The sequence below is a fragment of the Phascolarctos cinereus genome, unplaced genomic scaffold (genome assembly GCF_003287225.1).
Source record: "Phascolarctos cinereus isolate Bilbo 61053 unplaced genomic scaffold, phaCin_HiC Scaffold_3;HRSCAF=262, whole genome shotgun sequence".
NCBI classification, from domain to species: domain Eukaryota; kingdom Metazoa; phylum Chordata; class Mammalia; order Diprotodontia; family Phascolarctidae; genus Phascolarctos; species Phascolarctos cinereus.
Window position 1 is genome coordinate 251993963 of NW_027555736.1, and position 27604 is coordinate 252021566.

General features: G+C 37.8%; 1 protein-coding gene and 1 long non-coding RNA gene across 2 annotated transcripts in view; one reads left to right on the plus strand and one right to left on the minus strand.

The window, feature by feature from the left end:
- The window catches only part of KLHDC2 (kelch domain containing 2), a 40953-nt gene that overhangs the window by 9743 nt on the left and 3606 nt on the right, over positions 1–27604 (plus strand). Inside the window, exons 3-10 of the mRNA XM_021004795.2 lie at positions 21411–21528; positions 22170–22285; positions 22552–22633; positions 22941–23024; positions 23623–23703; positions 23776–23834; positions 24149–24258; positions 25269–25341. Of these exons, the coding sequence (XP_020860454.1) occupies positions 21411–21528; positions 22170–22285; positions 22552–22633; positions 22941–23024; positions 23623–23703; positions 23776–23834; positions 24149–24258; positions 25269–25341 (723 nt within the window). The remainder of the gene's footprint in view (positions 1–21410; positions 21529–22169; positions 22286–22551; positions 22634–22940; positions 23025–23622; positions 23704–23775; positions 23835–24148; positions 24259–25268; positions 25342–27604) is intronic.
- On the minus strand, positions 9253–15093 carry LOC144456372 (uncharacterized). Its single transcript, XR_013485479.1, has 2 exons — positions 13446–15093; positions 9253–10311 (listed from the first exon to the last, which is right to left on the minus strand). It is a non-coding gene; the product is annotated as an uncharacterized LOC144456372 (long non-coding RNA).

The following is a 27604-nucleotide window of genomic DNA, read 5'->3' on the forward strand; positions in this document are numbered from 1 at the left end:
TTCCCATCACTCTGCCAGTCAGTAAACATTTATTAAGTGTCTACTGTCTACTATGTTCCAGGGACAGCTAGGTGTCTTAGTGGATAGAGCACTGGGCCTGGGTCAGGAAGACCTGAGTTCCAATCTAGACTTAAACACTTAATAGTTGGGCAAGTTGCTTAAGTTCTGTTTGCCTTAATCCACTGGAGGAGGAAATGGCAAACCACTCCAGTATCTCTGCCAAGAAAACCCAGTGTCCGGTATTGGCATTCTGTGGTCCATGGGGTCATCAAGAGTTGGACATGATTGAAAAACTGAACAAAACAGTGTTCTAGGGATTTTGTTAAGCACTGGAGAAATAAAAGAAAGGTAAAACACAGTCCCTGCTCTCGAGGAGCTCATAATCTATAAGGGACACAACATGCAAATAACTGTGTATAGACAGTCTACGTATTGGATAAATTGGAAACAGTCACCAGAGGGAAGATACTAGAATTAAGAGGGCTCAGGAAAAGCTCCTGTAGAAGATGAGATTTTAACTGGGATTTGAAGGAAGCCAGAGAAGTCAGGAGGTGGAGATGAGGAGGAAGAGCATTCCAGGCATGGGGAACAGTTAGTGAAAATGCCTAGAGTTTAGAGATGGAGTGTCTTGTTTGAGGAACACCTAGGAGGCCATTGTCACGGGATTGAAGAGAATATGACTGGGAATAAAATGTAAGAAGACTAGAAAGATGGGGTGCAAGTTATGAAAGGCTTTGACTATCAGAGGATTTTCTATTTGATTCTGGAGGTGACAGGGAGCCACTGGAGTTTACCAAGTAGGGGAGTGACACGGTCAGACTTGCACTTTACGATGATCACTTTAACAGTTGATGAGAGAATGGACTGAAGTGATAAGAGACTTATGTCAGGCAGGCCAGCCATCAGACTATTGCAGTAATCCAGGCGTCTACACTAAGGTGGTGGCAATATCAGAGGAGATGAGGGGGGCATTTGCTGGAGATGTTACAAAGGTAAAATCAACAGACCTTGGCAACGGATTGGATATAGGAGGTGAGCGAGAGTGAAGAGTTGCTTTTGAATCCTGTTTGCGGGCCTGGATAGGTAGGAAGATAGTAGAGCCTTGACAGTAATAGGGTAGTTTGAAAGGGTGGAGGATTTAGGGGGAAAGATAATGAGTTCTGTTTTAGATAACTTGAGTTCAAGAAGCCACCATCACTATAGAAATAGAAGAGGAGGACCACAGGGAAACGAGGATCAGTTTGTGTTTTCTTTGAGTTTCCTTGGCCAAAAAAATGCTTCATGTCGTGGTCTAGTACACTGATGATAAATCTCTCCATACTTAGCTAGGCTGGTTCTTGGAAAATAATTTTAGTCTGTTGCCTACAGTCATTATAAACCCTTTCCAACATAATATATAGAAGCTGCCAGAGTTTTTGCTCCACTTTCAAGAGCCTATAGTCACCTCTGCACCATGATGAGGAATTAGAGTGGGATCACTTAATCTTGAATTATTTTAAAAGTAATTCCTTATGAAAAATGGGAAGAGTAAAATAGAAATGACATCAGTACAGGTTATAATCATTTTATGTAGAAGTTTAACCCGTGTAAATTAATTGCTGCAACAAGGCGACCAAAAAAAAGTCCAGAAATGATTTAGTCTAATAAGACTTGCGTAATGGAGAAATACTGGCCAAAAGTGACTTCCAGCCAAGATTAGTTACCTGAACAGAAACAGACAGCCTGGCTTCCATACACTTAATAAAAATTATGCCAGACCAAATGATAACGAAGAAATCCAATGAGAAACTACATGAAATAGCTTGGTCTAACCAAGAACTGAATAAAGTCAGTGAGGAACTCCCAGAGAATGGGAAAGAGGATCAACCACAGAGTATAGCCAAAACAAGCCTCCTAGCATTACCAGAGATGGGCCGGAGGCATGTGTATGTCAAGGCTTCAAGAGGAAAGAGAAAGTCCCAGGGTAGTTAGAAGGGACCAAAAGTTACTGGAAGCAGAAATTTTCAAACTCGGACAACTTGGTCTCAAGACCTCAGGCCTGCACAATCTGTGGCCCATCCGCTTGGCACACCCAAAGGATTTAATTTTCTGAATGACCATTTTTTCCCCTGAAGGACTGTACTCAGTTTTGCTGGGTAGGTGATTCTTGGTTGTAATCCTATGTCCTTTGCCCTCCGGAATATTATATTCCATGCCCTGCGGTCCTTTAATGTAGAAGCTGCTAAATCTTGTGTTATCCTGATTGTGTTTCCACAGTACTTGAATTGTTTCTTTCTGGAAGCGTGTAATATTTTCTCCTTGGCCTGGGAACTCTGGGATTTGGCTACGATATTCCTAGGAGTTTTCCTTTGGGGATCTCTTTCAGGAGGAGATCTGTGGATTCTTTCCATTTCTATTTTGCCCTCTGGTTCTAAAATATCAGGGCAGTTTTCCTTGATAATTTCTTGAAAGATGATGTCTAGGCTCTTTTTTTGATCATGGCTTTCAGATAGTCCAATAATTTTTAAATTCTCTCCTGGATCTATTTTCCAGGTCAGTTGTTTTTCCAGTGAGATATTTCACATTGTTTTCTAATTTTTCATTCTTTTGGATTTGTTCTACTGTGTTGTGATTTCTCATAAAGTCACTATCTTCCAATTGCTCTGTTCTAATTTTTAAGGAAGTATTTTCTTCAGTAAGCTTTTGGACTTCCTTTTCCATTTGGCCAATTTTTCTTTTTAGGGCATTTTCTCCTCCTTGGCTTTTTGGACCTCTTTTGCCATTTGGGTTAGGCTATTTTTTAAGGTGTTATTTTCTTCAGTATTTTTTTGGGTCTCTTTTAGCAAGCTGTTGACTTGTTTTTCATGATTTTCTTGCATCACTCTCATTTCTCTTCCCAGTTTTTCCTCTACTTCTCTTACTTGCTTCTCAAAATCCCTTTTGATCTCTTCCAAGGCCTGGGACTGATTCATATTTTTCTTGGGCTTTGGATGTAGGAGCTTTGACTTTGTTGTCTTCTTCTGGTTGTATATTTTGATCTTCTTTGCCACCTAAGTAAGATAATATAGTGTGACTCTTTTTGTGCTGCTTGCTCATGATCCCAGCCAACTGCTTGAGTTTTAAACTCTTTGTTAAGGTAAGAGTCTGCTTCCAATGTGGAGAATGTACTGTCCCAAGCTTCAGGGGGTTTGTACAGCTGTTTTCAGAGATACTTGTAGGGCCCTGTAAATTTTCAGTTCTTCCAAGGTGGTATGATAAGGGGTGAGGTGTTCACTCATTTCCTGGCCTGTGCTCTGGTCTATTAGTGACCACAAGTACTCCTTTCTGTCCTGTAACTGTGAGGAGGGTTTCCTCTCCACAGCCACTATAAGCTCCGCCATGCCAGTGCTCTTCCTAACCCCAGGACCACCGCCGAGAACTGTGACCCAGATCCAAGCACGGGCAAAACAAGAGATTCCTGCCTCAGCACCGGCAAAGAGATCCCTGCAATTCCTCTCTGATCAGCCACAGGATTCCCCCTCAGTCTGTGGGCTGGAAGCTTAGGAGGCAGCTGTTCCCTAGTATCACGCTCTTGGGGAACTGGAACTGAGACCCTGTGTTCCTCTCTCAGCACCGCAGAAACAGACTTTTCCCACTGACCTTCTAAGTTGTCTCTGGCATTCGAGTCTGGAAACTGCCACAGCTGCCCGAGATTCAGTCCTCTGAGGCCCGCTCCAGGTTTGCTGTGGCCTGCGCATCCACGCCGAACTGCGCTCCTCTCCCAGCCCAGCGCGTTATGCCTTTCTGATCAGTCATCCAGGTAGCTGGAAATTTGTTTCACTCTATCTTTTTGTGGGTTTTGCTGCTTTAGAATTTGTTTAGAGCTATTTTTTATAGGTATTTGGAGGGGTTTGGGGGAGAGCTCAAGCAAGTCACTGCTTTCATTCTGCCATCATGGCTCCACCCTCCTTTTGTCCCAGAGGATTTAATTTTCAAAGGAAAACATCCTCTACATTTTTCACAGGCCACCGAAATCCTTTGGTAGGCTGCAGGTTGTGCAGGCCTCCCTCAAAGGATCTCTAGCATTATTTTCTGAAATACTCTAGAGAGCCCTGAAGATTTAGCACTCTGAATATCAAAGAAACATGAGATCCAGTGATTCAGATTGAGAGGGGAGAGGTACAGGGAGGCTGAGCATCCCACCCAAGAACACAGTTGAAGGTAGAGCCTGGCACTAGCACAGAGCCCTAGTTTAGGAATTGAGACTGGAGAGATGAGTAAATTAAAGAAGAGACAGACCATTGTAAAGAATTAAAATATATAGTGAGATACCCAAAATCCAACCAAAGAGAGCGCCTCCGTAATAACTGTAAATGGAGACTCAAAGGGAAACATGAATTTCTCACAGGGACTACATAAATACCTGGAAGAAATTAAGCAAAAGATAAAAAATTAAATACAAGTTCTTGAGAAAAGAATTGTGAGAACAATGAAGAGCTTAGAACTGGAAGTGATAGACTTTACCCAAACTCACTGAAAATTGGAATAGACCAAATAGAAATCAGTGACTCCATGATACAACAAGAAATATTAGAACAAAACCAAAAGATTGAAAAGATTTTCAGAAGACAGTGTTATCTGCTGTCAAAAACTGACTTGGAAAATGGGACAGAAAAGATTATTTAAGAATCACTGGCAGTGGATAAAGCACGGGCCTTGGAGTCAGGAGGACCTGAGTTCAAATCCAGCCTCAGACACATAATACTTAACTAGCTGTGTGACTCTCGGCAAGTCACTTAACCCCAGTTGCCTCAGGCCCTCACCCCTGCCAAGAAAGGATCATTGGATTCCTTGAAAAGCATCATTTTAAAAAAAAAAAACCTTGACAAGTTTTGTAATCATATTCAAGAATTCGTAAGTGAAAACTGCCCAAATATGTTAGGTAACAGTGAAAATGGAAAGCATTTACCCACCATCTCCCTAAAAGAAACTTCAAAAGGATAAAGTCCCATGAATGTGATAACCAAAATCTGGAGTGACTATGTCAAAGAAAATATGCCTTGGACATTTAGAAACAAGCAGTTCAAGTACCAAGGAACCAGTCAATATCATGTAAGACCTAATATTTTCTACCATAATTTGGAATACAGTATTCTAAAAGGCAAAAGCTATACATAAGCTTTCAGCCAAGAATAACTAACCCTGAAAAACTGACCGTATCCTACAGGGGAAAAAAACCTGGACCTTTAATGGAACTTTTAATTATTCCTAATGAAAAGACCCCTGCCCTGAGGAAGAAGAAATCCAAACAGGAAATAGATAAATTTATTTGAACAGTTGGAAGGGGAAGTGTGATGATGAAGGGTTTAACATTCTAGTGAAGAAGAAATTAGGGTTTTCAAAAGGATTTAGAGGTAGTTAATTAGGAAAAAGATTTGTGGACTGCTTGGTCATTCGGAGGGTTTTAGAAGTAGGAAGAAAAGGAAGAGAAACAGGAAACATGTAATGGTAGGGAGATGGAGGTGGGTGTCAGAAGGGGAATAACACTAGGGAGGGGATCATCCCAAGGAAAACGAGCTTCCTGATGTTGAAGGGAAATTAAAAGAAATAGAGTGCCTACCTGTTGGGGAATGGCTGAACAAATTGTGGTCCTTGAATTCAGTAGACCACAAGATGATTTGAGATGAAAAAGATGGCTTCAGAGAATCGTTGATAACTGAGGCAGAGCAAAGTGAGGAGAGCCAGAAAAATTTTTATAGTAACAACACTATAAAGGAAAGCAACTTTGAAAAACTTAAGCTCTCTTATTAAGTTGGCCACTGCGGTGCCTAAGAATCTATGTTGAAACATGTTGAAGATCTGACAGAAATGAAAAATTCAAAACACAAAAGGAAACATGTTTTTGGACAGGGCCACTGTGTGCGTTTATTTGATTATGCTTCTTTGTTACAAGGTTTGTTTTTTTCCCCTTTTTATTGGGGGAGGGAAGTATTATGGGATGCAAGAAGAGGTGATAGTGATATAGATGGACAGATAAAGATAGAATAGGTAGAGCTAGCATTTGTGTAGTGAATTATGTGCCAGGCACTGTGCTAGCATTTTACAAATATGTATTTGTTCCTCAAAAAAACCCTGGGAGGTAGATGCTATTATTATTCCCATTTTACAGTTGAGGAAACTGAGGCTGACATTGGTTAAGAGACTTGCCTAAAGTGACCCAGCTACTAAGTGATGGCAAAATAAAAGAAGAAGGCCACTGAAATATTTTATTCTGATCTTAATAAATACAAAATAAAACAAGCATAGTCGAGCCAGCAAATATTTATTAAACACCTACTATGTCAGGCACTGTGCCTAAGCACTGGGTATATAAAGAATGGCACAAAATAGTCCCTGCTTTCAAAGAGTTTACAATCTAATTAATAGAGGAGACCGTTATATGCACATAAGGACAAAACAGGATGAATTAGAAATGATCTTAGAAGGATGGCAATAGTAGGCGAGGGATTGGAAAAGGCTTTCTTGAAGAAGATGGGCTTTTAGCTGGGACCTGAAGGAAATCAGGGAGGCCAGGAGAAGGAGGTGAAGAGGAACATACCAGGCATGAAAATTACCACAGCAGGGAGACGGAGTGTCTTGTGCAAGGGACAGCAAGGAGGCCAGTGTCACTAGATCAAAGAATACGTTAAAACGTGAAAAATGATTTTTTAAAATTTTAAAAAATTTAAGCCCTAATTATGTGCTAAGTATACTAATAGAAGAGTAAGACAGGGAGAATATTCTGGGAATATGGTGGAGTAGGTCAGAAAACTTCTCTCCAAATTTCCCCCAAAGAAAAAACATTGCCTCAGAGCAGCAGAAACAAACATGGGGTAAAGCATTTGTTCTCCTAAGACAATTTGAGAACACCCCAAGAAAGGCCTAACCTGCAGGGCCAGAGGTTTGTCCTGAGTGAAGTACAAACATCTCCAGGCTGACTGCAGAATCAGCAAATAATGAGCTGGATTGAGAGGCAGCCTCAGCCTTAGAGTCTTTTGTCCCACAGACAGTAGCGGGGGTGGGGTCTGCAGGCTGAGTAGAAGGCGGCCCTTCTGCTGTTGAGGGATGCCAAGCACAGCTGTCCTGACCAGACTTGCCCTAAGCTGTGGCTACAGCTAGCACACACCTGGTGAGTGCAGCAGTGAGGGGCAGGGACCCTAATTGACTATGGCACTTGCAGGAGAGCAGAGTCCCTGGTTCCAGTTTCAGGGCAAAGAGGACAACTGTAATTTGTAGCCACCAGAAGGCCCACAGGGAGTAAGCTCATTTGGGGGCAGTGTGGCTTAGGAGTGGAGAGCCCAAGGTTGGGCCGCAAGATCGACCTCAGAAAATAACAGTAAAAAGGACATGAGACTCGGTGCGTTGTTTCCCATACCTGGGGACCACAACTTGATTACATTAATATCTTCTAAACGAAACATAAATAAATAAAAATGAGGAAGCAAAGAAGAAAGAACCTAACCGTAGATAGCACCTTGTGGGGGTGGATAAAATCGGGATTCATATTCAGAGGAAGATAATGAAGTAGTTTCTTTTTCAGTGAGAAACATCAGATGGTCCTAAGCACAAAAAGAGTTCTTGGAAGAACTTAAAAAGGACTTTAAAACTCAAATAAGAGAGATTGAGGAAGAATTAGAGAAAAAAAAGCAATCCAAGAAAATCAAAGAAATTGTGGAAAGAAAGTCAATCAACTTGAAATAGAGAAACAAAAACTTAAGGATGAAAATAATTTCTTGAAAACTAGAATTGGGCAAGGGAAAGCTAATGATATTTAAGACACCAAGAAAGCATAAAACAAAATCAAAAGAATGAAAAAAAAGAAGAGAAAGTGAAACATCTCGACAGAAGAACAGCTGATCTGGAGAACAGATGGAGGATAAATATATGAATAGTTGGGACTACCTGAAAATTACTATTAAAAAAAGAATCTTAATACAGCATTATAAGAAATTATCAAGGAAAGTTGTTCTGAGGTTCTAGAACAAGAAGGCAAACTAGAAATAGAAAAAAATCCACCAGTCACTACCAGAAAAAGATCTCAGGAGGAAAGTTTATGGGAATATTATAGCCAAGTTTCAAAGCTCCCAGGTTAAGAGAATATTGGAAGCAACACGAAGAAAACCATTTAAATATCATGGAGCTACAATAAGGATTACACAAGACCTGGCAGCTACTATGTTGAAGGACCATAGGTCTTGGAATATTATATTCTGTAGAGCAAAAGAGCTGGGGTTATGACCAAGGGTAACTTTACCCAGCAAAGTTAAGTATAATCCTGAATGGAAAAAAAATAGATTAACGAACTCAAAGCTTTTAGATTTTTGTGACAAAACCCCCAGAGCTTAAGGGAAAATTCGACATATAACATCCAGGAGAAATGCAAGGGTAAACATTAAAGACCAATTATGAGGGAGTCAATGAGGTCAAATTGTTTACTTCATGTATGTGAAAATATTAGTGGTACTCTTGTGATTGTCATCATTCTTTGGGTGATTTGAAAGAAAAGTGTGGGCTGAGCTGAGTATGATGAGGTGATTCTTAAAAAATTAGGGACAGATAAAAAGGAGTAATTATCTCATGCAAATGAGGCATAAAAGGTGAAAAATTGATAAACAATAAGCTAGTGGGGCGAGGGCTGGTAGTGCTGGGACCTTAACTCTCATTGGGAATGGGTTAAAGAGGGAACAATGTTGGTATCTAGAAGGGTATAAGTCTTCTAAATTTAGAAAGTATATGGGGACAGGGTGGGGGGAGAGGATAAAGGAAGGGCTTTTAGAGGGGTGGGTAGATTAAGGAATAGCAGTGCAAGGTAGTGGGCAGAAGTAAACAGAAGAGTGAGGAGAGATAGAATAAATAGGGTGAGGATAGTGAGGAAAAATAGGAAGGAAGAAAATATGCAAATAATTGTAGCTTAGAATGTGAATGGGACTAATTTACCCATAAAACTAAAATGGATAGCAGATTAAAAACTTGGATTCAGGGGTAACTAGGTAGCGCAGTGGATAGGGCACCGGCTCTGAAGTCAGGAGGACCTGAGTTCAAATCCAGCTTCAGACCAAACACTGGACACTTATTAGCTATGTGGCCCTGGGCAAGTCACTTAACCCCAATTGCCAAAACAACAGCAACAACGACAACTTGGATTCAACAATATGTGACTTTCAGGAAACATAAAAATGAGAGATATACATAAAGATAAAATAAAGGTCAGGAGTGAAATTTAGTATGTAAAAAAAGCAAGAGTAGTAATCGTGATCTCAGACAAGTTATAAATTTTTAATCAAAAGTGAAAAATAGAGAAACTACGCTGTCACAAATATTGTTCAATATTGTTTTAGACCATTTAAAATACATAGTATAAAATACTCGAACATACCTTGCCAGAGCAGACACAGAAACTCTAACATAAATATAAAATACTTTTTACACTAGTAAGTTCAGATCTAAATAATGAAGTAATATTTATTGTTCATGGGTAGGTAAAGCCAATGTAATTTTAAAAATGACAATTTTGTGATTTAATCTATTTATTCAAAGTCATCCTAATTACTAAAAAATTATTTTACTGAGTTAGAAAAAATAATAAAGTTCATTTGGAAGAACAAAATGTCAGGAACTTCAAAGAAACCAGGGGAAAAAGATGTAAAGGAAGTAGATTCAACAGTATCAGACCTTAACGTATAAGATGAGAGCATTGTTAAAGTGTAAAAAGGATAATTTTAATTATTTTATTTTATTATCATTTTTTTTGTTGTTGTTTTAGGCAGTTGGGGTTAAGTGACTTGCCCAGGGTCACACAGCTAGTTAAATGTCTAGTGTTTGGTCTGAGGCCGGATTTGAACTCAGGTCCTCCTGACTTCAGGGCCGGTGCTCATTTATCCACTGTGCCACCTATCTGCCCCAACATGTAACTTTTAAAGTTGTTCTATTTGTCTTCCTTCTGGCCTTCCCTTTTCTTTCTTTTGTTGTTTTTTGGCAACCCTTACCTTAGCCTTCCTCTTCAACTAACCTCTCTACCTTCTCCCCCTTCTGTCAAATATGCATAGTTAGTCAAAAGAAATTTCTACATATCCAAAAAATTACAAATTCTATTGCAGTTTGATGCCATCAGCTCTCTGTTAGGAGAGCTTCATCACAGATACTCTGGAATCCCGGTTTATAATTGTTCTTCAGTCTTTCAAACTTGTTCTTCCTTACGTTGTCATATTGTTATTGTATAAATTGTTCTGGTTCTTCTCATGATTCTACTCACTTCTTTCCGAATCAGTATATATGTCTTTCCAAGTTTCTCTGGAATCATCCCTTTCTTTGTTTCTACAATGCAATAAAATTACATTACAGTTACATACCACACTTTATTCAACTATTCCCTTATTGAGAGATACCTACTTAATTTCCATTTCTTTGCCACTGCAAAAAAGAGCTGCTATAAATATTTTTGTGTGGATAGTCCTTTTTCTTTGATTTAAAAAATTTTTTTTAAATTTAAAAAATTTTTTTTTTAAAGGTGTAAACTTAGACATGTTATCTCTGAGTCAAAGGATTTTATCCTGTTTCCAAATTTCTTTCCTGTGGCTGGACCAATTCACAGCTTCACAAATAGTACATTAAGGTGCCTGTTTTCCTACAGCCTTTCTGGTATTTGTCATCTTTGACAGTCTTATGGCTATGAAATAGAATTTTAGAGTTGCATTACTTTGCATTTCTCTATTGTTGATTTGGAGCATTTTTTCTATATGGTTATTGATAGCTGGAATTTCCTTCCTTGAGAACTGCCCATTGATATCCTTCAATTTTTCTATGGGGAAATAGCCTTGCTCTTATAAATTTGAATCATTTCCTTATGTAACTTGAAAATGAGACATCAAAGAAACTTGCAGATTTTTTTTTCAGTTAACTTCAGTTCCCCTTCTAATTTCAACTGCATTGGATTTATTGTGTAAGATTTTTAATTTCATGTAATCAAAATTTTCTATTTTATCTTCTGTGATCCTCCCTATCCCTTAATAACATTAATCCTCTTTTACTTGTAGATTTAAAAGGTAATTTCTTTCTTACTCCTCTAATTTATTCATGATATGACCTTTATCTGCTTGAGGTTATTTTGGTATATGGTCTCAACCTGATTTCTTGAGAGAATGCTTTTCAGTTTTTCTAGTTGTTTTGGGGATTTTTTTTTAATTAAATTTTTTTTTTTTAGGCAGTTGGGGTTAAGTGACTTGCCCAGGGTCACACAGCTACTAAGTGTCAAGTGTGTGGTCTGAGGCCAGATTTGAACTCAGGTCCTCCTGACTTCAGGGCTAGTGCTCTATCCACTGGGCCACCTAGCTGCCCCTGTTTTTTGGGATTTTCTTTTCATCAAATAATGGTCTTTACACTGAAATTGCAGTCTTATGGTGTCAAATAGTGTGTTACTCTGTTTGCTTCTATATATTGTAAATCTGATCTGTTCCATTAATTAATTATTCTGTATTTTAGCCATCACCAAAGAGTTGATGATTAATGCTTTGTATTACAGTTTGACATCTCATACTGCTAGGTCCCTATTATTTCCCTTGAGATGCTTGACCTATTGTTCCTCCAGATGAATTGTTACTTTTTTTTCCTATCTCTGTGTAGTAATCCTTTAACAGTTTGGTATGGTACTGAATAAGTCAGTTAATTTAGGTAGTGTTGTCATTTATATTATATTGGCTTTACCAACTTCTCTATGAACAATTTCTCCACTTCCTTAAATCTCCCAAATATTCCGTATGTTTTGCAGTTATTTTCAGTCAGCACCTACTATGGGCCAGGCACTGTGCTAAAGTGCTGGGGATACCAAAACAGGTAAAAGATGGTCCTGACCTCAAAGAGGTCAAATCCAACAGGGGAGAGAAAAAGCGAACAAATATATACAAGGAAGCTTATATGTAAGATAAACAGAAAATAATTAAAAGAGGGAAAGCACCTGGATTAAGAGTGGTTATGAAAGGCTTCCTCCAGAAGGTGGGATTTTAGTTGGGACTTGAAGAAAGCCAAGAAAGCTGGAGATGATGACGTGTTGTAAGGAAGAATTAGAACCAATAGGACGAACCACAAGAAAGAGGAAACAAAACACGACAGAAGAAAAAAAACAGCAAATACTGCGCTTCGATCTGCGTTCGAACTCCATTGTTCTTTGATACTGCTTTTCTGAATCGGTTGGCAGGGGATTGTGCCTTGATGCACGGTCCGTTCTCGTATCTTATTGTGGTAGTACAGTGGAGAGTGTGTGAGGTTTGGAGTCAGGAAGACCTGAGCTCGTCATCTTCCCGTTGGGTGTTTGCGGCTCTGCCTCAGTTTGTGTCTGGAGGATAGGAGTAGCAGCAGCCCCTGACCTCGAAGGATTGTTGTTAGGATGAAGTGAAATGACAAGTAAAGGGCTTCTTGGCAAAACAGAGTGCTCTGTAAATGGGAGCCACGCTTATTTTTTCCCTGTTCAATTATACCTCATTTTGCAGGGTAAGTTATTCTTGGTTGTGAGCCTGTAGTTTTTGCCTTTTTTCAAACTCTTCTCTCATTTATTTGGTGTCTGCTAAATCTTGTGTGATTGAATATTTGTAGGATTTTTTTTTCTTTGACATGGGAGCTTTACTTTTTGGTTATGCCTGGGAGTTTCATTTTGGGAATAAAAAAATTTTTTTTTGATTTTTGGTGAGGCAATCAGAGGGTTAAGTGACTTGCCTAGGGTCGCACAGCTAATAAGTGTTAAGTGTCTGAGGCTGGATTTGAACTCAGGTCTTCCTGACTCCAAGTCTATAGCTCTATCCACTGCACCACCTAGCTGCCTCTGGGATTTCTTTCAAGACTGATAGACTCCATTTTAACTTTGCACTTCATTTTTAAAATGGGCAGTTTTCATTAATTATTTCCTGAAATACGGCATTCCTGGCATTTTTTGGTCATGGCTTTTAGGTAATATAATGATTGTTAGACTTTTTTCTTTTTCTTTTTCTTTTACATTTTTTTCAAATTTTATTAATTTATTTTGATTTATCAACAATCACTTCCATATGCTTTCGAGTTGAAAATTTTTCTTCCCCTTCTTCCCCCCCACCCTCCCCAAGACAGCGCACAATCTGATATAGGCTTTACATTTACATACCCATGAAACATATTTTCACATTAGTGACATTGTAAATTAAAACCAATAGGAGGAACCATCAGAAAGATGAAATAAAACTCAACAGAAGGTAAAAATAAGTGATAGCGATTCGACTTCCATAGTTCTTTCTTTGGATGTGGACAGCCTTTTCCATCCCAAGGCCTCTGCCCCTTTTTTGTTATATAATGTTCCTTCTTATCTTCTACTCACCAATTGAGGGTGAAGAGTAGGAAACCAAGTCCTTGTGAATATTAATGGTTAACAAATTCCCATATTGGCCAGATCTGAAAATATGTCTTATTATGCATCTTGAGTACATTACCTTTCTTTGAAGAGGTGGGTAGCACTCTTCTTCATCAGTCCCTCATGAAGTCCTTCATCAGTTCCTATCATTGCATTGAACAGAGTTGTCAGGTCTTTCAAAATTGTCTCTTTTAGTATAAATTGTTCTGTTCACTTTGTTCTGCATCAGTTTATATAGGTCTTCCCAAGCTGTCTCTGAAACCATCTGCTTATCTTTTCTTACAGTACAATAATATTCTGTTATATCCCTATACTTTAAATTGTTTAGTCATTTCCCAATATCAAATGAGCTACTCTAAAATGTTTTTGTACATTGGGTCCTTTTCCTTTTTCTTTGATCTCCTTGGAGTATGGACCCTTGTAGTAGTATCACTGGCTTAAGTTAGGAGAGTTTAATCCTGGAAAAACTTGCATGAACTGATGCAGAGTGAAATGAGCAGAACCAGAACAGTATACATACACAGTGACAGCAGTATTGTATGATGATCAACTGTGAGTGACTTGGGTGTTCCCAGCAATACAGAGATCCAAGAAAGTTCTAAAGGATTTATGATGAAGAATCCTATCCATCTCCAGAGAAAGTATGGATGGAGTATGAATGCAGATTGAAGCAAATTTTTTCTTTGCTATCTTTTTTTTTGGTCTGTTCTTTTTTTTTCTCCACAATATGACTAACATGGAAATGTTCCTGATGACTGGACATGTATAACCTATATCAAATTGCTTGCCTTCTCCATTGGGTGGGGGGAAGAAGGAGGGAAAGAATTCAGAACTCAAAAAATTCTAAAAACTAATGTTAAAAATTGTTTTTACATGTAACTGGGAGAAAAAATATTAAAGGAGTTTAGTGACTTTTGGGCATAGTTACAAATTGTTTTCCAGAATGATTGGACCATTTTATAGCTCTATAAACAACAGGTTAATATATATCTCTGCTGCTGCCTTCTTTGGGTTTTGAGTTTGATATATATACATATTTTTTTTAAAGGCAATTGGAAGTAAGTGACTTGCCCAGAGTCACATAGCTAGTACATGTCAAGTGTTTGGTCTGAGACTGAATTTCAACTCAGATCCTCCTTACTTCAGGGCCCGGTGCTTTATCCACTGTGCCACCTAGCTGCCCCTTTAACTATGACATTCTTCAAAGCTCTTAGGAGCAGCTCAGAATGGGACCTGTACACTTTCAGCTTGCCGTGATGTAGGGACAAGTCTGACTGCTGTGATGACTCTTTTGATCTTAGCTTTTCAGGCTCCCGTCCCTGCTTGTAGCTTGACTTACCCAGGTGCAGTCTTGCTGCTGTTGGAATCCTAGTTAGCTTTGCGGGACCCAGCCCTTTCATCTGGTAAAGCGATCTGAAACTCGCCAGGTTCAACCTTAGTCTGCGCTTCCTGGACCTGCTGAGTCATCTTTATACTCCAAACTGTTTGCAAGTATGCTTAGAGTCAGTGTAAAGCTTTAGGCCAATCCACTCCTTGCCCTGATACACAGCCACAGCGACCTTTTCCTCCATCCCACCCTACCAGTTCGGTCCGGTGTGAGAGAGACACAGGTACTAGCTGGGTCCTGTTCTGTTCCTTGTTTGGTACTTATCCTTAATCACCTTTAGAGCTAAATATGTAATTCCTTCTTGCCACAGTAGTCTGTGTGCTAGAAGGCTCTTTTTATATCTTCCTTCATGGACCCCCCCCCCCCCCCAGCCCAGTGCCTGCAGGCTTCTAGCCTGCTCTTTGTTGAACTGGGCAGGGAAAAATGACACTGTAGTTTCTTCTTCAGTTTTTCAGTTATTACTTGGTCTAGTATGGTTCCTGATTTTTGTAGGTCAGAGGAGAAAGCTGTTTCTGCCTTTTCACTATCTTTGCCAATTTCTGGTCTTCAAACATTTTTTTAAAGTGCATTTTTAATTAGGGCAGCTAGGTAGCGAAGTGGATTGAGCTCTGGCCTTGGAGTCAGGAGGACCCGAGTTCAAATCCAGATTCAGACACTTGATACTTGCTAGCTGTGTGACCTTGGACAAATCACTTAACCTTGATTGCGTCACCAAAAAGGAGAAAAAAACAACAAAGAAACAAAAATGAAAAAAAGGTGCATTTTTAAAAGTTAGACCCAGAATTGAAAAGGAGTAGAAAAGCAGACTAAATCGTTTTAAGGAAATTTCAGAGCTCTTCTGTTGACTCCTAAGCTTTTCCTGAACAAAGCTCATCTTTTTGCTGAGTGAAGTGAGCAGCACCAAGAGGACTCTGTACACAATAACAGCCACGTTATGCAATGACTAAGACTGTTAAACTGAACCCTTCTCAGCATTACAAGGATCTAAGACATCTCCAGAGGCCTCGGGATGGAAAAGGCTGTCCACATCCAAAGAAAGAACTATGGAAGTTGAATCGCTATCACCTATTTTTACCTTCTGTTGAGTTCTGTTTCATCTTTCTGATGGTTCCTCTTATTGGTTTTAATTTTTACTTACAACTTCACTAATGTGAAAATATGTTTCATGGGTATGTAAATGTAAAGCCTATATCAGATTGTGCGCTGTCTTGGGGAGGGTGGGGGGAAAGAAGGGGAAGAAAAATTTTCAACTCAAAAGCATATGGAAGTGATTGTTGAGAAATCAAAATAAATTAATAAAATTTTTTTAAAAAGGAAAAAAAAGAAAACAAAACAAAGCTCATCTTTTCCCCCCTTAATAGTATTTTTTTTTCTGGTTACATGTAAAGATAATTTTCAACATTCATTTTTGTAAAATTTTGAGTTGCAAATTTTTCTCCTTCCTTCCCTTCCTCCCTTCCCCAAGACAGCAAATAATCCGATATAGGTTATACATATACAATCATGTTAAATATATTTCCACATTAGTCCTGTTGTGAAAGAAGAATGAGAACAAAAGGGAAAAGCCGCAAGAAAATAAGAACAACAACAAAAATGAAAATTGTGTGCTTCGATCTGCATTCAGACCCCATAGTTCTTTGGATGTGGTTAGCATTTTCCATCATGAGTCTTTTGGAATTGTCTTGGATCGTTGTTCTCCTGGTTCTGCTTACTTCACTCAGTGTCAGTTCACCTAAGTTTAGATTTTTCTGAAATCTGCCTGCTCATCATTTCTTCTTTTAACATTTATTTATTTATTTTTAGTTTTCAGCATTCACTTTTATAAGATTTTGAGTTCTAAATTTTCTCCCCTCCCCAGGACAGCATGAAATCTGATATAGGCTATACATGTATAATCATCTTAAACATATTTCTACATTAGTCTTGTTGTGAAAGAAGAATCAGGACAAAAGGGAAAAACTATGAGAAACAAAGAACAAAAAAGAAGAGAAAATAGTATGCTTCGATCTACATTCACAGTATAGTTCTTTCTCTGGTTGTGGGTAGCATTTTCCGTCATGAGTCTTTTGGAATTGACTTAGATCATTGTAAGAGCTAAGCCTATCAAAGTCGGTCATCACCATATGTTTCTATTACTGTGTACAGTGTTTTCCTGGTTTTTCTCAGACATCATCATCATTTGCATCAGTTCATGAAAATCTTTCCAGGTTTTTCTGCTCATCATTTCTTATGGAACAGTAGTATTCCATTACATTCATATACCACAACTTGTTCAGCCACTCCCCAACTGATGGGCATTCCCTCAATTTCCAATTCTTTGCCACCACAAAAAGAGCTGCTGTAAATATGTGGCTCCTTTTCCCTTTTTTATGATCTCTTTGGGATATAGACCTAATAGTGGAATTGCTGGGTCAAAGGGTATGTACAGTTTGGTTGCCTTTTGGAAATAGTTACAAATTGCTCTCCAGAATGATTGGATCCACAATTTTCCCACATCTTCTCCAACATTTATCATTTTCCTTTTTTGTCATATTAGTCAATCCAATAGGTATAATGTGGTACCTTGGGTTGTTTTAATTTGCATTTCTCTAATCAATAGTGACTTAGAAAATTTTTTCATATGTTTATAGATAGCTTTAGTTTCTTCATCTGAAAACTGCCTGTTCGTATCCTTTGACCATTTATCAATTGAGAAATGACTTGTATTCTTATAAATTTGACCCAGTTCTCTATGTATTTTAGAAATGAAACCTTTATCAGAAACACTGGCTATAAAAATCGTTTCCCAGCTTTCTGCTGTCCTAATGTTGGGTGCATTGGTTTTATTTGTGCAAAACCTTTTTAATTTAATGTAATCAAATTATCCATTTTGTATTTCATAATGTTCTCTATCTCTTGTTTAGTCATAATTTTTTTTTTTTTGGCAAAGCAGTTGAGATTAAGTGACTTGCCCAGAGTGTCACACAGCTAGTAAATGTTATGTGTGTCTGAGGCCAGATTTAAACTCAAGTCCTCCTGACTCCACGGCTGGTGCTCTATCTACTGTGCCACCTAGCTGCCCCTTGGTCATAAACTCTTCCCTTTTCCATAGATCTGACAGGTAAACTATTTCTTGCTCTCCTAATTTGCTTATGATATCATCCCTTATGTCTAAATCATTACACATTTCGACCTTACCTTGGTATAGGGTGTGGGATGTTGGTCTATGCCTAGTTTCTGCCATACCAGTTTTCCCAGAAGTTTTTGTCAAATAGTGAGTTCTTATCGGTGAAATGGTAGGTTACTGTAGTCATTTACTACTGTGTCTTGTGTACCTGACCTATTCCACTGACCCATCACTCTATTTCTTAGCCAGTACCAAATAGTTTTGATTATTGCTGCTTTATAATATAGTTTTAGATCTGTTATGGCTAGGCCACTTTCCTTTGTAATTTTTTTCATTGATTCCTTTGATATTCTTTTGAACCTTTTGTTCTTCAGGATGAATTTTGTTATTATTTTATCTAGCTCTATAAAATAATTTTTTGGTATGGCACTGAATAAGGAAATTAGGTGGAATTGTAATTTTTATTTTATTGTTTCAGCCTACCCATGAGTAATTAATATTTGTTTAGATCTTACTTTATTTGTGTGAAAAGTGTTTTATGATTATGTTCATATAGTTCCTGGGTTTGTTTTGGTAGGTAGACTCCCAAGTATTTTATATTGTATAGTTATTTTAAATGGAATCTATCTCTTGCTGATGAGTTTTGTTGGTAATATATAGAAATACTGATGATTTATGTAGTTTTATTTTATATCCTGCAACTTTGCTAAAGTTGTTAATTATTTCAAGTAGTTTTTTGATTGTCTCAGTATACCATCATATCATCTGTAAAATGTGTTTTGTTTTCTTGTTGCCTATTCTAATTCCTTCAATTTCTTTTCTTATTGCTATATTTAGCATTTCTAATACAATATTGAATAATAGTGGTGATAATGGGTATCCTTGCTTCACTTCTGGTTGTATTGGAAAGGCTTCTAGTTTATCCCCATCATAGATAATGCTTGTTGATGATCTTAGATTGATAACTACTTATTATTTTAAGGAAAGCTACAGTGGATTCCTATGCTCTCTAGTGTTTTTAATAGGAATAGGTGCTATATTTTGTCAAAAGCTTTTTCTGCGTCTGTTGAGATAATCATATGATTTCTGTTGATTTTGTTATTGATACGGTGAATTATGTTGGTAGTTTTCCTAACGTTGAACCAGCCCTGCATTCTTGGTATGAATCCCATCTGGTTATGGTGTATTATCCTGGTGATAAATTGCTGTAATCTTTTTGCTAATATTTTATTTAGAATTTTTGCATTGATGTTCATTAGGGAAATTGGTCTGTAAGTCTCTTTCTCTGTTTTGGCTCTTCCTGGTTTAGATATCAGCACCATATTTGTGTCATAAAAGGAATTTGGTAGGACTTCTTTTTCCAATTAGTTTATATAGTATTGGAATTAATTGTTCTTTAAATGTTTGGTAGAATTCACTGGTAAATCCATCTGGTCCTGGAGATTTTTTCTTATGGAGTTCATTGATGGCTTATTCATTTTCTTTTTCTAAAATTAGGTTATTTAAGTGTTATGTTTCCTCTTTTGTTAATCTGGGCAATTTATATTACTGTAAATATTTATCCATTTCACTTAGATTGTCAGATTTATTGGCATACAGTTGGGCAAAATAGTTCCTAATTATTGCTTTAATTTCCTTTTCCTTAGTGGTGAATTCACCTGTGTCATTTTTGAGACTGGTAACTTGGTTTTCTTTTTTTTTAAATCAAATTAACCAAAGGTTTATCTATTTTATTGTTTTTTTTCCCCTAAAATCAGCTCTTGGTTTTATTTTTCTTGCAATTTTATTAATTGATTTTCAGAATTTCTAACTTGATATTTAATTAGGGGTTTTTAATTTGTTCTTTTTCTAGCTTTTTTAGTCGCGTGCCTTCATTAATATCCTCTCTCTCTATTTTATTCATGTACACATTTAGAGCTATATAGTTTCCCCTAAGAACTGCTTTAGCTTCATCCCGTAAGTCTTAGTATGTTGTCTTATATTGTTATTCTCTTGGATGAAATTATTGATTGTTTCTATGATTTGCTGTCTGACTCAGTCATTTTGGGGGGTTAGATTATATAGTTTCCAATTAGTTTTTAGCTTATCTTTCCATGGCCCTTTATTACACGTAATTTTTATCGCATCATGTTCTGAAAAGAATGCATTTAATATTTTTGCCAACGACTAGGCCCCTGGCCCACAGCTCAGGACTCTTGGGACAGTGCCTCCTGTGTCCCAGGAACAAAGCTCAACTTTAAAAGTCACAAAACAGGCCGGAAAATGAGTAAGAAACAGAAAAGAGCCCTGACCATAGAAAGCTGCTCTGGCTACAGGGAAGATCCAAACACAAACTCAGAAGAGGACAATGTCAAAATCCCTGCCCGTGAAGTCTCAAAGTGGGATAGGAGTTGGTCTCAAGCCCAAAAAGTGCTTTTGGAGGAGCTCAAACAGGATCTGAAAAATTACGTACGAAGAAAAAGGGGGAGAAGAAATGAGAGTTATTAACACAGGAGAATTATGAAAAACGAGTCAACAGCTTGGAAGTTATATAGATATAATTGACTGAAGAAAACAGCTCCTTTAAAAATAGAAGTGGGCAGGGGCCTCGTCACTGGCTTTCTACACCGAGACCTCTCGTGGTTGCGGCTTGCCCACGGCACTGGGGGTGGCCCAGCCTAGTCATGCCTGTTGTGCCAGGGTTCTGGAGCTTGCAGTTTGCCTTCTGCAGTGGGGCTGGAGGTGTCACTGCTGATCTGTTGAGCCCAGATTGTTTGCTGATTTGCGCTGCGGCTAATAGCCACCTGCTGGCTTGCCTGGACACTGTGCTGGACTGTGCTTCCCCTTTACCTGAGTGAGACAGACCATGCCTGAAGTCCTTCTAAGTTATCCTGAGCTGGAAAATTGTTTCACTGCCATCTTTTTTGAGTTCTGTCACTCCAGAATCTGTTTAGAGGCTTGCTTTAACATTGTTTCTGAGGGAAAGTGGGAGAGAGCTCAGGCAATTTCCTGGCTTCTCTCTACCATCTTGGCTCCTTCCCACAAAGCCCATCTTTTAAAAATCACCTTTCTACTAGTGTTTCTATATGGCTACACTCTAGTCAGAGAAGTGAATATCACAAAGACTAGTGGAGAGGCACTTGGTGTGTCTGAGCAGGGTTTAGCGTATAAGCAGTGAGGACATTTGAAAAACATGCATAAAAAGATGTCATCAGAGATGGGCCAGAAATGATAGGTGTAAGTAGCCCGTGTCATAGGATAGCATCTTAGATGCGTCTTTGTGGTAAACTTATAGGAGGACACGGATAAGGTTAGTTACATAGGATAGGCAGGCAGAGGTGCATTGAAAAATGCATTGTTGGAGGGCATTTCTGATTTGATGGCATCTCTTGAGAACTGAACTCGAAGGCCACTGAAGGCCCCTTCCAACTCTGATTCTGTAAGTACTTTTCCCTTACTATAGGGGAAAAAAATGTTAGGTTTAAAAAAGTGATGTTTCTAAACTAGGTATCTCATCTGCCCTGTCCTCTTTGGAAAGACAGTTAACATATAGCTTTTTTATTTCCCATTAGGACAAAGAAAAATACTGAAGGTGATGTCCCCCCTTCTATGTCAGGGAGTTGTGCCGTTTGTGTGGACAGAGTGCTGTACTTATTTGGAGGCCATCATTCGAGAGGCAATACCAACAAGGTTAGTGCTTTCAAGAATGTAAAGTTCTCTTTTCCTACCTCTAGAAGCAGTAAGTTTGGGGACACCAGATTTTTTAGGTTATTCAAGTAAAATTAAAGGATTTATTACTCTACTACTTTCAAAAATATGTTGGCCATCCATGAAATACTGCCTTTAGTACTTTGGCTGCAAAAATTTCTGTTTTTCAGATATTTGTGTATTATCTATTGGCTGATTTAACATTTCTTTTGAAGGTAGTTTTGTCCCTTGTAATTGAACATTCGTATGCCACTCGCAATAGGGCACCATGCTTGATAGAATGAATAGGTGTAAAGCACTAATTTGCAAAGCATTTTCAGCATGGTCCTGTGAGATAGTAATAACATGATTTTTGACACAATTTGGAGGAAAAAAGAAACTGGCAGTGCCAAGGTCAATGAAAGGATGATTGTAGTAAGTTGGATAGGATGACAAGGTTACAGAGCTTAAATTTGGTAGAATATGAGATTTCTCGTAGATATGGGGGGAAAGTTTATCTGTTTGAAGCTGGAATGACAGATTTTTGGTAACCTGCATTGAAATACCTAGATAAATACTGCTCTACAATTGTGTGCAGTCTCTTCTCCCTCATTTTAACTGCCTAAATAAATTTTTTTCTGCAGTTCTACATGCTGGATTCGAGGTCTACAGACAAAGTGTTGCAGTGGGTAAGAGTTGATTGCCAAGGAATTCCCCCATCATCAAAGGACAAACTTGGTGTCTGGGTATATAAAAACAAGTGAGTTAGTAGCATTAGTGTATTGTTTGCATATAAAACTGGTTTACCCTTAAATTTATGATGTATTCTTTATTACCTATGAATAATAATTAAATATAAAATGTTTTTACCCTTAAAAACCTAAAACTTAACATTCTCATCTTAGTGAAGCAAATGCCAAAAAGATATCTCGTCAGCATTTTGAATGTGATACAATAAAATGAATCACTAGTGAATAAGCTAGCATTGTGATAGAGTTTGTAAAATGTCTTATTTTTATATTACAGGCTAATATTTTTTGGAGGTTATGGGTATTTACCTGAAGATAAACAACTGGGAACTTTTGAGTTTGATGAAACATCTTTTTGGGTAAGTGATTTTTAAAATTATTTGAGACAGTATTAATAACTGATTGTTGAATTAAACCGAATTTTTGATGACATCACCACATATACCCCTTTCCTTCCTTCCGTTTCTAGTATGCCTTGTTAATCAAGTCATAAGTGTAAGCATTAAGTACTTGCTATGTGCTGAGTAAGCCCTGGGATACAGAAAAAGGTCTCTTCTCTTAAGGAGCTCACAGTGTATAATTTAATATGGATAAGTATGTGGAAACCGTAAGTTGGGAACTGAGTGTGCCCAAAAGTATTTAAATTTAAATTTTTATCTTATTTAGAACTCAAGTCATCCCAGGGGGTGGAATGATCATGTACATGTTTTGGACACGGAAACTTTTACCTGGAGGCAGCCTATAACTACAGTAAGTTTCTACAGAACACTGAATTAAAATTAGTCTTTTTATTCTGATCACAATTTTTTAAAAAGTGTAAATATCTTCTCAAACTAGAAAATGGATTGAAGGATGTGAGGTATAATTTTATATTGTTACTTTTTGGTTACATGATGTAATCTATTTTTGCACTTGTTAGGAAGAGGATAAGTAATGTGGTTGATGTCTTCACATTTGGTGTTCTCCTTCCTGTATACTCAGAAGTTAAGATATATAGCATCTTGCTATCCAGGCACTACAGGCAAAATGCATTCACCTGTTTTATAATTCCTATATAGTCACTTAAAGTAAACTTTTAAGAATTATTAGTTCTTTCATTAAAGGGAAATAGCAAAGGAGATGAATAAATTCCAGTTTACACTAGAGATTTACATTTCATTTGGGCAGTTTGTCTAGTATTCCTGTCTCTTCACATTAGTATTGCTATTGATTGTTTTTATTGGCCAAGCTGTAGATACAATTCTGTTAATATTGTTCTCATGCCCAGAAACAACCATTTTCTACTATCAGCTTAGTCTTAAATTAAAGTCTGTTAGCAAAGCTCAGTCTTGTGTGATGCTTTTTGTAGGGTAAATCTCCGTCTCCTAGAGCTGCCCATGCCTGTGCTACTGCTGGAAACAAAGGCTTTGTATTTGGAGGCAGATACCGAGTGAGTATATCTTTTCCTAAATTTTGGTTTGCTTTTGGATAATTTAGAGTAACTTTTTCTTCCCTCCCTTAGGATTCCAGGATGAATGATCTCCATTATCTTAATCTGGACACATGGGAATGGAATGAATTGTAGGTAACACATAACATTAGAAAAGTCCTTTAAAAGAAAAAACTTTTCAATGTAGATTCATTCCTTATTAAAGCTCTATTAGTACATTTTGCTTATTCTTAATTTTACCATAATCAGTCATTGAGGCAAACATGATAGCTAGGCTTTGTTTTTTAAGGACATCCTTACTTAGGGGTTAATAATGAAAAATTTGCTAATGCTGATGCATGCCAATTTGTAACTCAGTTGTTGAATTCTGTGTTTAAAGGGAAGTAGGAAAAAATTAGAACATTCTTCTTATTGCATTGATTACAGTTATTTTTTACTTTTTCAGAATTCCACAAGGTCTGTGCCCAGTTGGTCGTTCTTGGCATTCTTTAACACCAGTTTCTCCAGATCATCTTTTTCTCTTCGGCGGGTTTACCACTGATAAACAACCACTAAGTAAGTTGTTTTGATGCCTTTGACTGAGCAGAACACGTGCCCCTAACTTACTACAGGAAGAGTATGTAAACAAATGTAATTTTATTGTTTTTCTTTTTTTTTAGATTAATTAATTTATTTTTGGTTCTCAGCAATCACTTCCATAAGCTTTTGAGTTTTAAATTTTCTCCCCCTCCTTCTCCACTTCCCTTTGCAACATGGCATACAGTCTTATATAGACTCTACATATGCATTCCTATTAAATATATTTTCACATTAGTCATGTTGTAAGGAAGAATTAGAACCAATAGGGGGAACCACAACAAAGAAGAAACAAAACAAAACAGAAAGAAAAAAAAAAAGAGCAAATAGTATGCTTCAATCTACATTCAAACTCCATAGTGCTTTCTCTGGATTTGGATAGCATTTTCCACCATGAGACTTTTGGAGATGTCTTAGATCCTCACATTGCTGAGGAGAGCTAAGTCTGTCAATATTAGTCATCGCACAATGTGGCTGTTACTGTGTAAAATCGTTCTCCTGGTTCTGCTCACTTCACTCAGCATCAGTCCATACAAGCCTTTCCAGGCTTTTCTGGAGTCTGCTTGCTCATCATTTCTTATAGCACAGTAGTATTCCATTACATTCATATACCACAACAAGATATGTAATTTTATTATCTGTGTTACTCTAGAAAGTCCAAAGAGTCATTTACAAATAGGATTCTCTGCCTCCACTTCTAACAGGTTACAATCAGTCTTATATCAGTTTTTTTTAATTATCGCAAGGTTTCAAAGTCGTAAGGGATGGATGGGATTTAGTTAGCTATCGGTTCCAGTAAAAAAAATCCGTATCTATTTCTAATTCCTCCACATAACACTGTTCTACTTATACACAAAATGTAATATGCTTTTGGAAATGAGCTTCAAACCTCCTTCTTGATAAAAGTAAAAAGTGCAGTTTAACATCACTTCCACATACAACAAAATAATATGCTTAAGGGTCTTTTTTCTTTGGCTCTGTGTTATCAGGTGATGCCTGGACTTATTGGATCAATAAGAATGAATGGATACAGTTTAAACACAGCTATGCTGAGAAACCAAGGTATAAGCAAACAAAAATGATTCATCAGCTTTATGCTGAATAGATAATTTGTGCATGCGTAAGTGACTTCTTTGTGTAATAGAGAAAGGGGAGAATGAAGGACAACTCAGAAGTTGCAACCTGGATGTCTCAAGTTGGTGATATCCTCATAAGAAATAAGGAAGTTGGAAGGAAGGGAAAACATCTTTAGTTTTCTTTTGGACATTTTGAGTTTGAAAAGCTGAAAGAATCAGAAATGAACAACAACCACTTAGAGAATGGACTTTGAGAGATTAGGGCTGGATATTTAGGTCTGGGAGACATAAGAAATAATTTCATCAGTTAAGTCACTAAAGAAGAGAATAGAAAGGACCAGAGGGCGGCTCAGGATAGAGCCACAGAGGACACCTATTTTTAGGAAGTGGCAAATGGACAGTAAATTGGTGAAGAAAATTGAAGAAGGGAGGAGCTAGGTAGCGTAGTGGACAGGCCCTGGAGTCAGGAGGGCCTGAGTTCCAGTCTGGCCTCAGACACTCACTTAGCTGTGTGACTTAACAAGTCACTTAACCCTGATTTCCTCCTAAAAAGTAAAAGAAAGGGAAAAAAAATTGAGTAAGGGTTCAACAGGTAGGAAAAGTCAAAGAAAGCAACATAAGGTAAGGGAAGAGAGAGACTAGCTAAGAAGGGAGGATAGTCTGCAGTAGCTAAAGTTGTAGAGAGATTAAGGAAGATTAGAATTGAGATAAAGCCATCCAACTTAACCTTGAAATTAAGATTTACATTTGAGATAGGACCTCTAGAGATAGAGTGATTGTAATAGTTCTGGAGATAGAATGATTGAAGTAGTTGGGGAATGAAAAGGAAGAGAAATGTGGAACAGTAGCTTGAGGGCATGTTAGAGTAAACGTTAATGATTGAACTGGAAAGAGTACAGTAAACAGGTGTTAAGTTGAACAGATCTGTTAGCATTTTTCTGGCATTCTGGTCTCCTCATTCGAAAAGCATTTACAAAGAAGTAGATTCAAGTATTATAAATAGACCATTGTGGAACCCCCCTTACGTATAGAAGTAGAGATCAACGTCAGTGTTCCTAACTCTGCTCCCTTACATACAGAGGAAATCAATACTAAAGTCCACATGATTTTCACATTCTTAAAGAGAGGAAGATCCCAAAAGAATATAAAAGATCAAAGTATTATTATACCAAAAAAGACAGTGGAGAAAACATCATTACCAGCCTATACCTACTTGCTCATCTCTATTAGTTCCTGTGTTCATTGGTTTACAAATTCGTTGTTGATTATAAAGCATTTTAGGTAGATAACCTCTATCCAAGTTTCCTTTTAGTTTTAAAATCTGTGCTCCAAATGTAGCCTTCTGTCTTCCAAAATGGTGCCACTCATGTATATGTCAAGTGTAAGGATCACATGTACTTCAGAGAAGCCACTTTCATGGATGATATCCTGTAAAAAACTCAAATAGAACCATATTTGCAAGACGCTAGAAAGATACATTCTTACCAGCCTAATTAGATGGACTGTTTCTGGTCTGGAGTCTGTCAGCTCTTTATTTTTTTTCCTTCCTTTCCTCTTCCTGTGTGGCATTTTTTCACTAACCATTTGACAAATGTTAAGTTTCCTCTCATCTATTTGAAATGCTTTTTTTCTCCATTGAAACCTCACTTCCATTCCTTTCAATATTGCCCACTAACCTTAAGTGTTCCACGGGGCTCTCTGCTGTATTGTCAGTAAAAGCATTTATGAAGCATAGTGCCTTATGCTGGAAATACAGAAAGGCAAAAAAAAAAAAAAGTCCCTGCCCTCAATGAGCTCACAATCTAATGGGGGAGGCAACTTGCAAACAACCATATACAAAAAGATACAGACAGGATAAATAGAGGATAATTAAGAGAGAGAAGGTACTGTTGATTAAGAGGTTGGGAAAGGTTTCCTCTAAAAACTTGAGGTTTTACCTGAGACTCAGTAGAGCTAGGAGGCAGAGATGAGGAGAGCGAGCATTCCAGACATGGGACATAGCTAGTGAAAATGGCAGAAGTCTAGAGATGAAACATCTCATTCAGGAAACAACAAGAAGGCCACTATCACCGGATGCTGTCTAGTGTAGGGAAGTGGTTAGGGAGCCAAAATGCTAACTTCATTCCTCCATCTTGGCTCTGCCCCCTACAATCCCTTTACAAATATTTACTTATCCTTCCTTGCCTTGCTAATTACTGTCTTCCTTTTCCTTCTTATTTAATTAGGTCTTTCCTCTTTAATTATCCTTA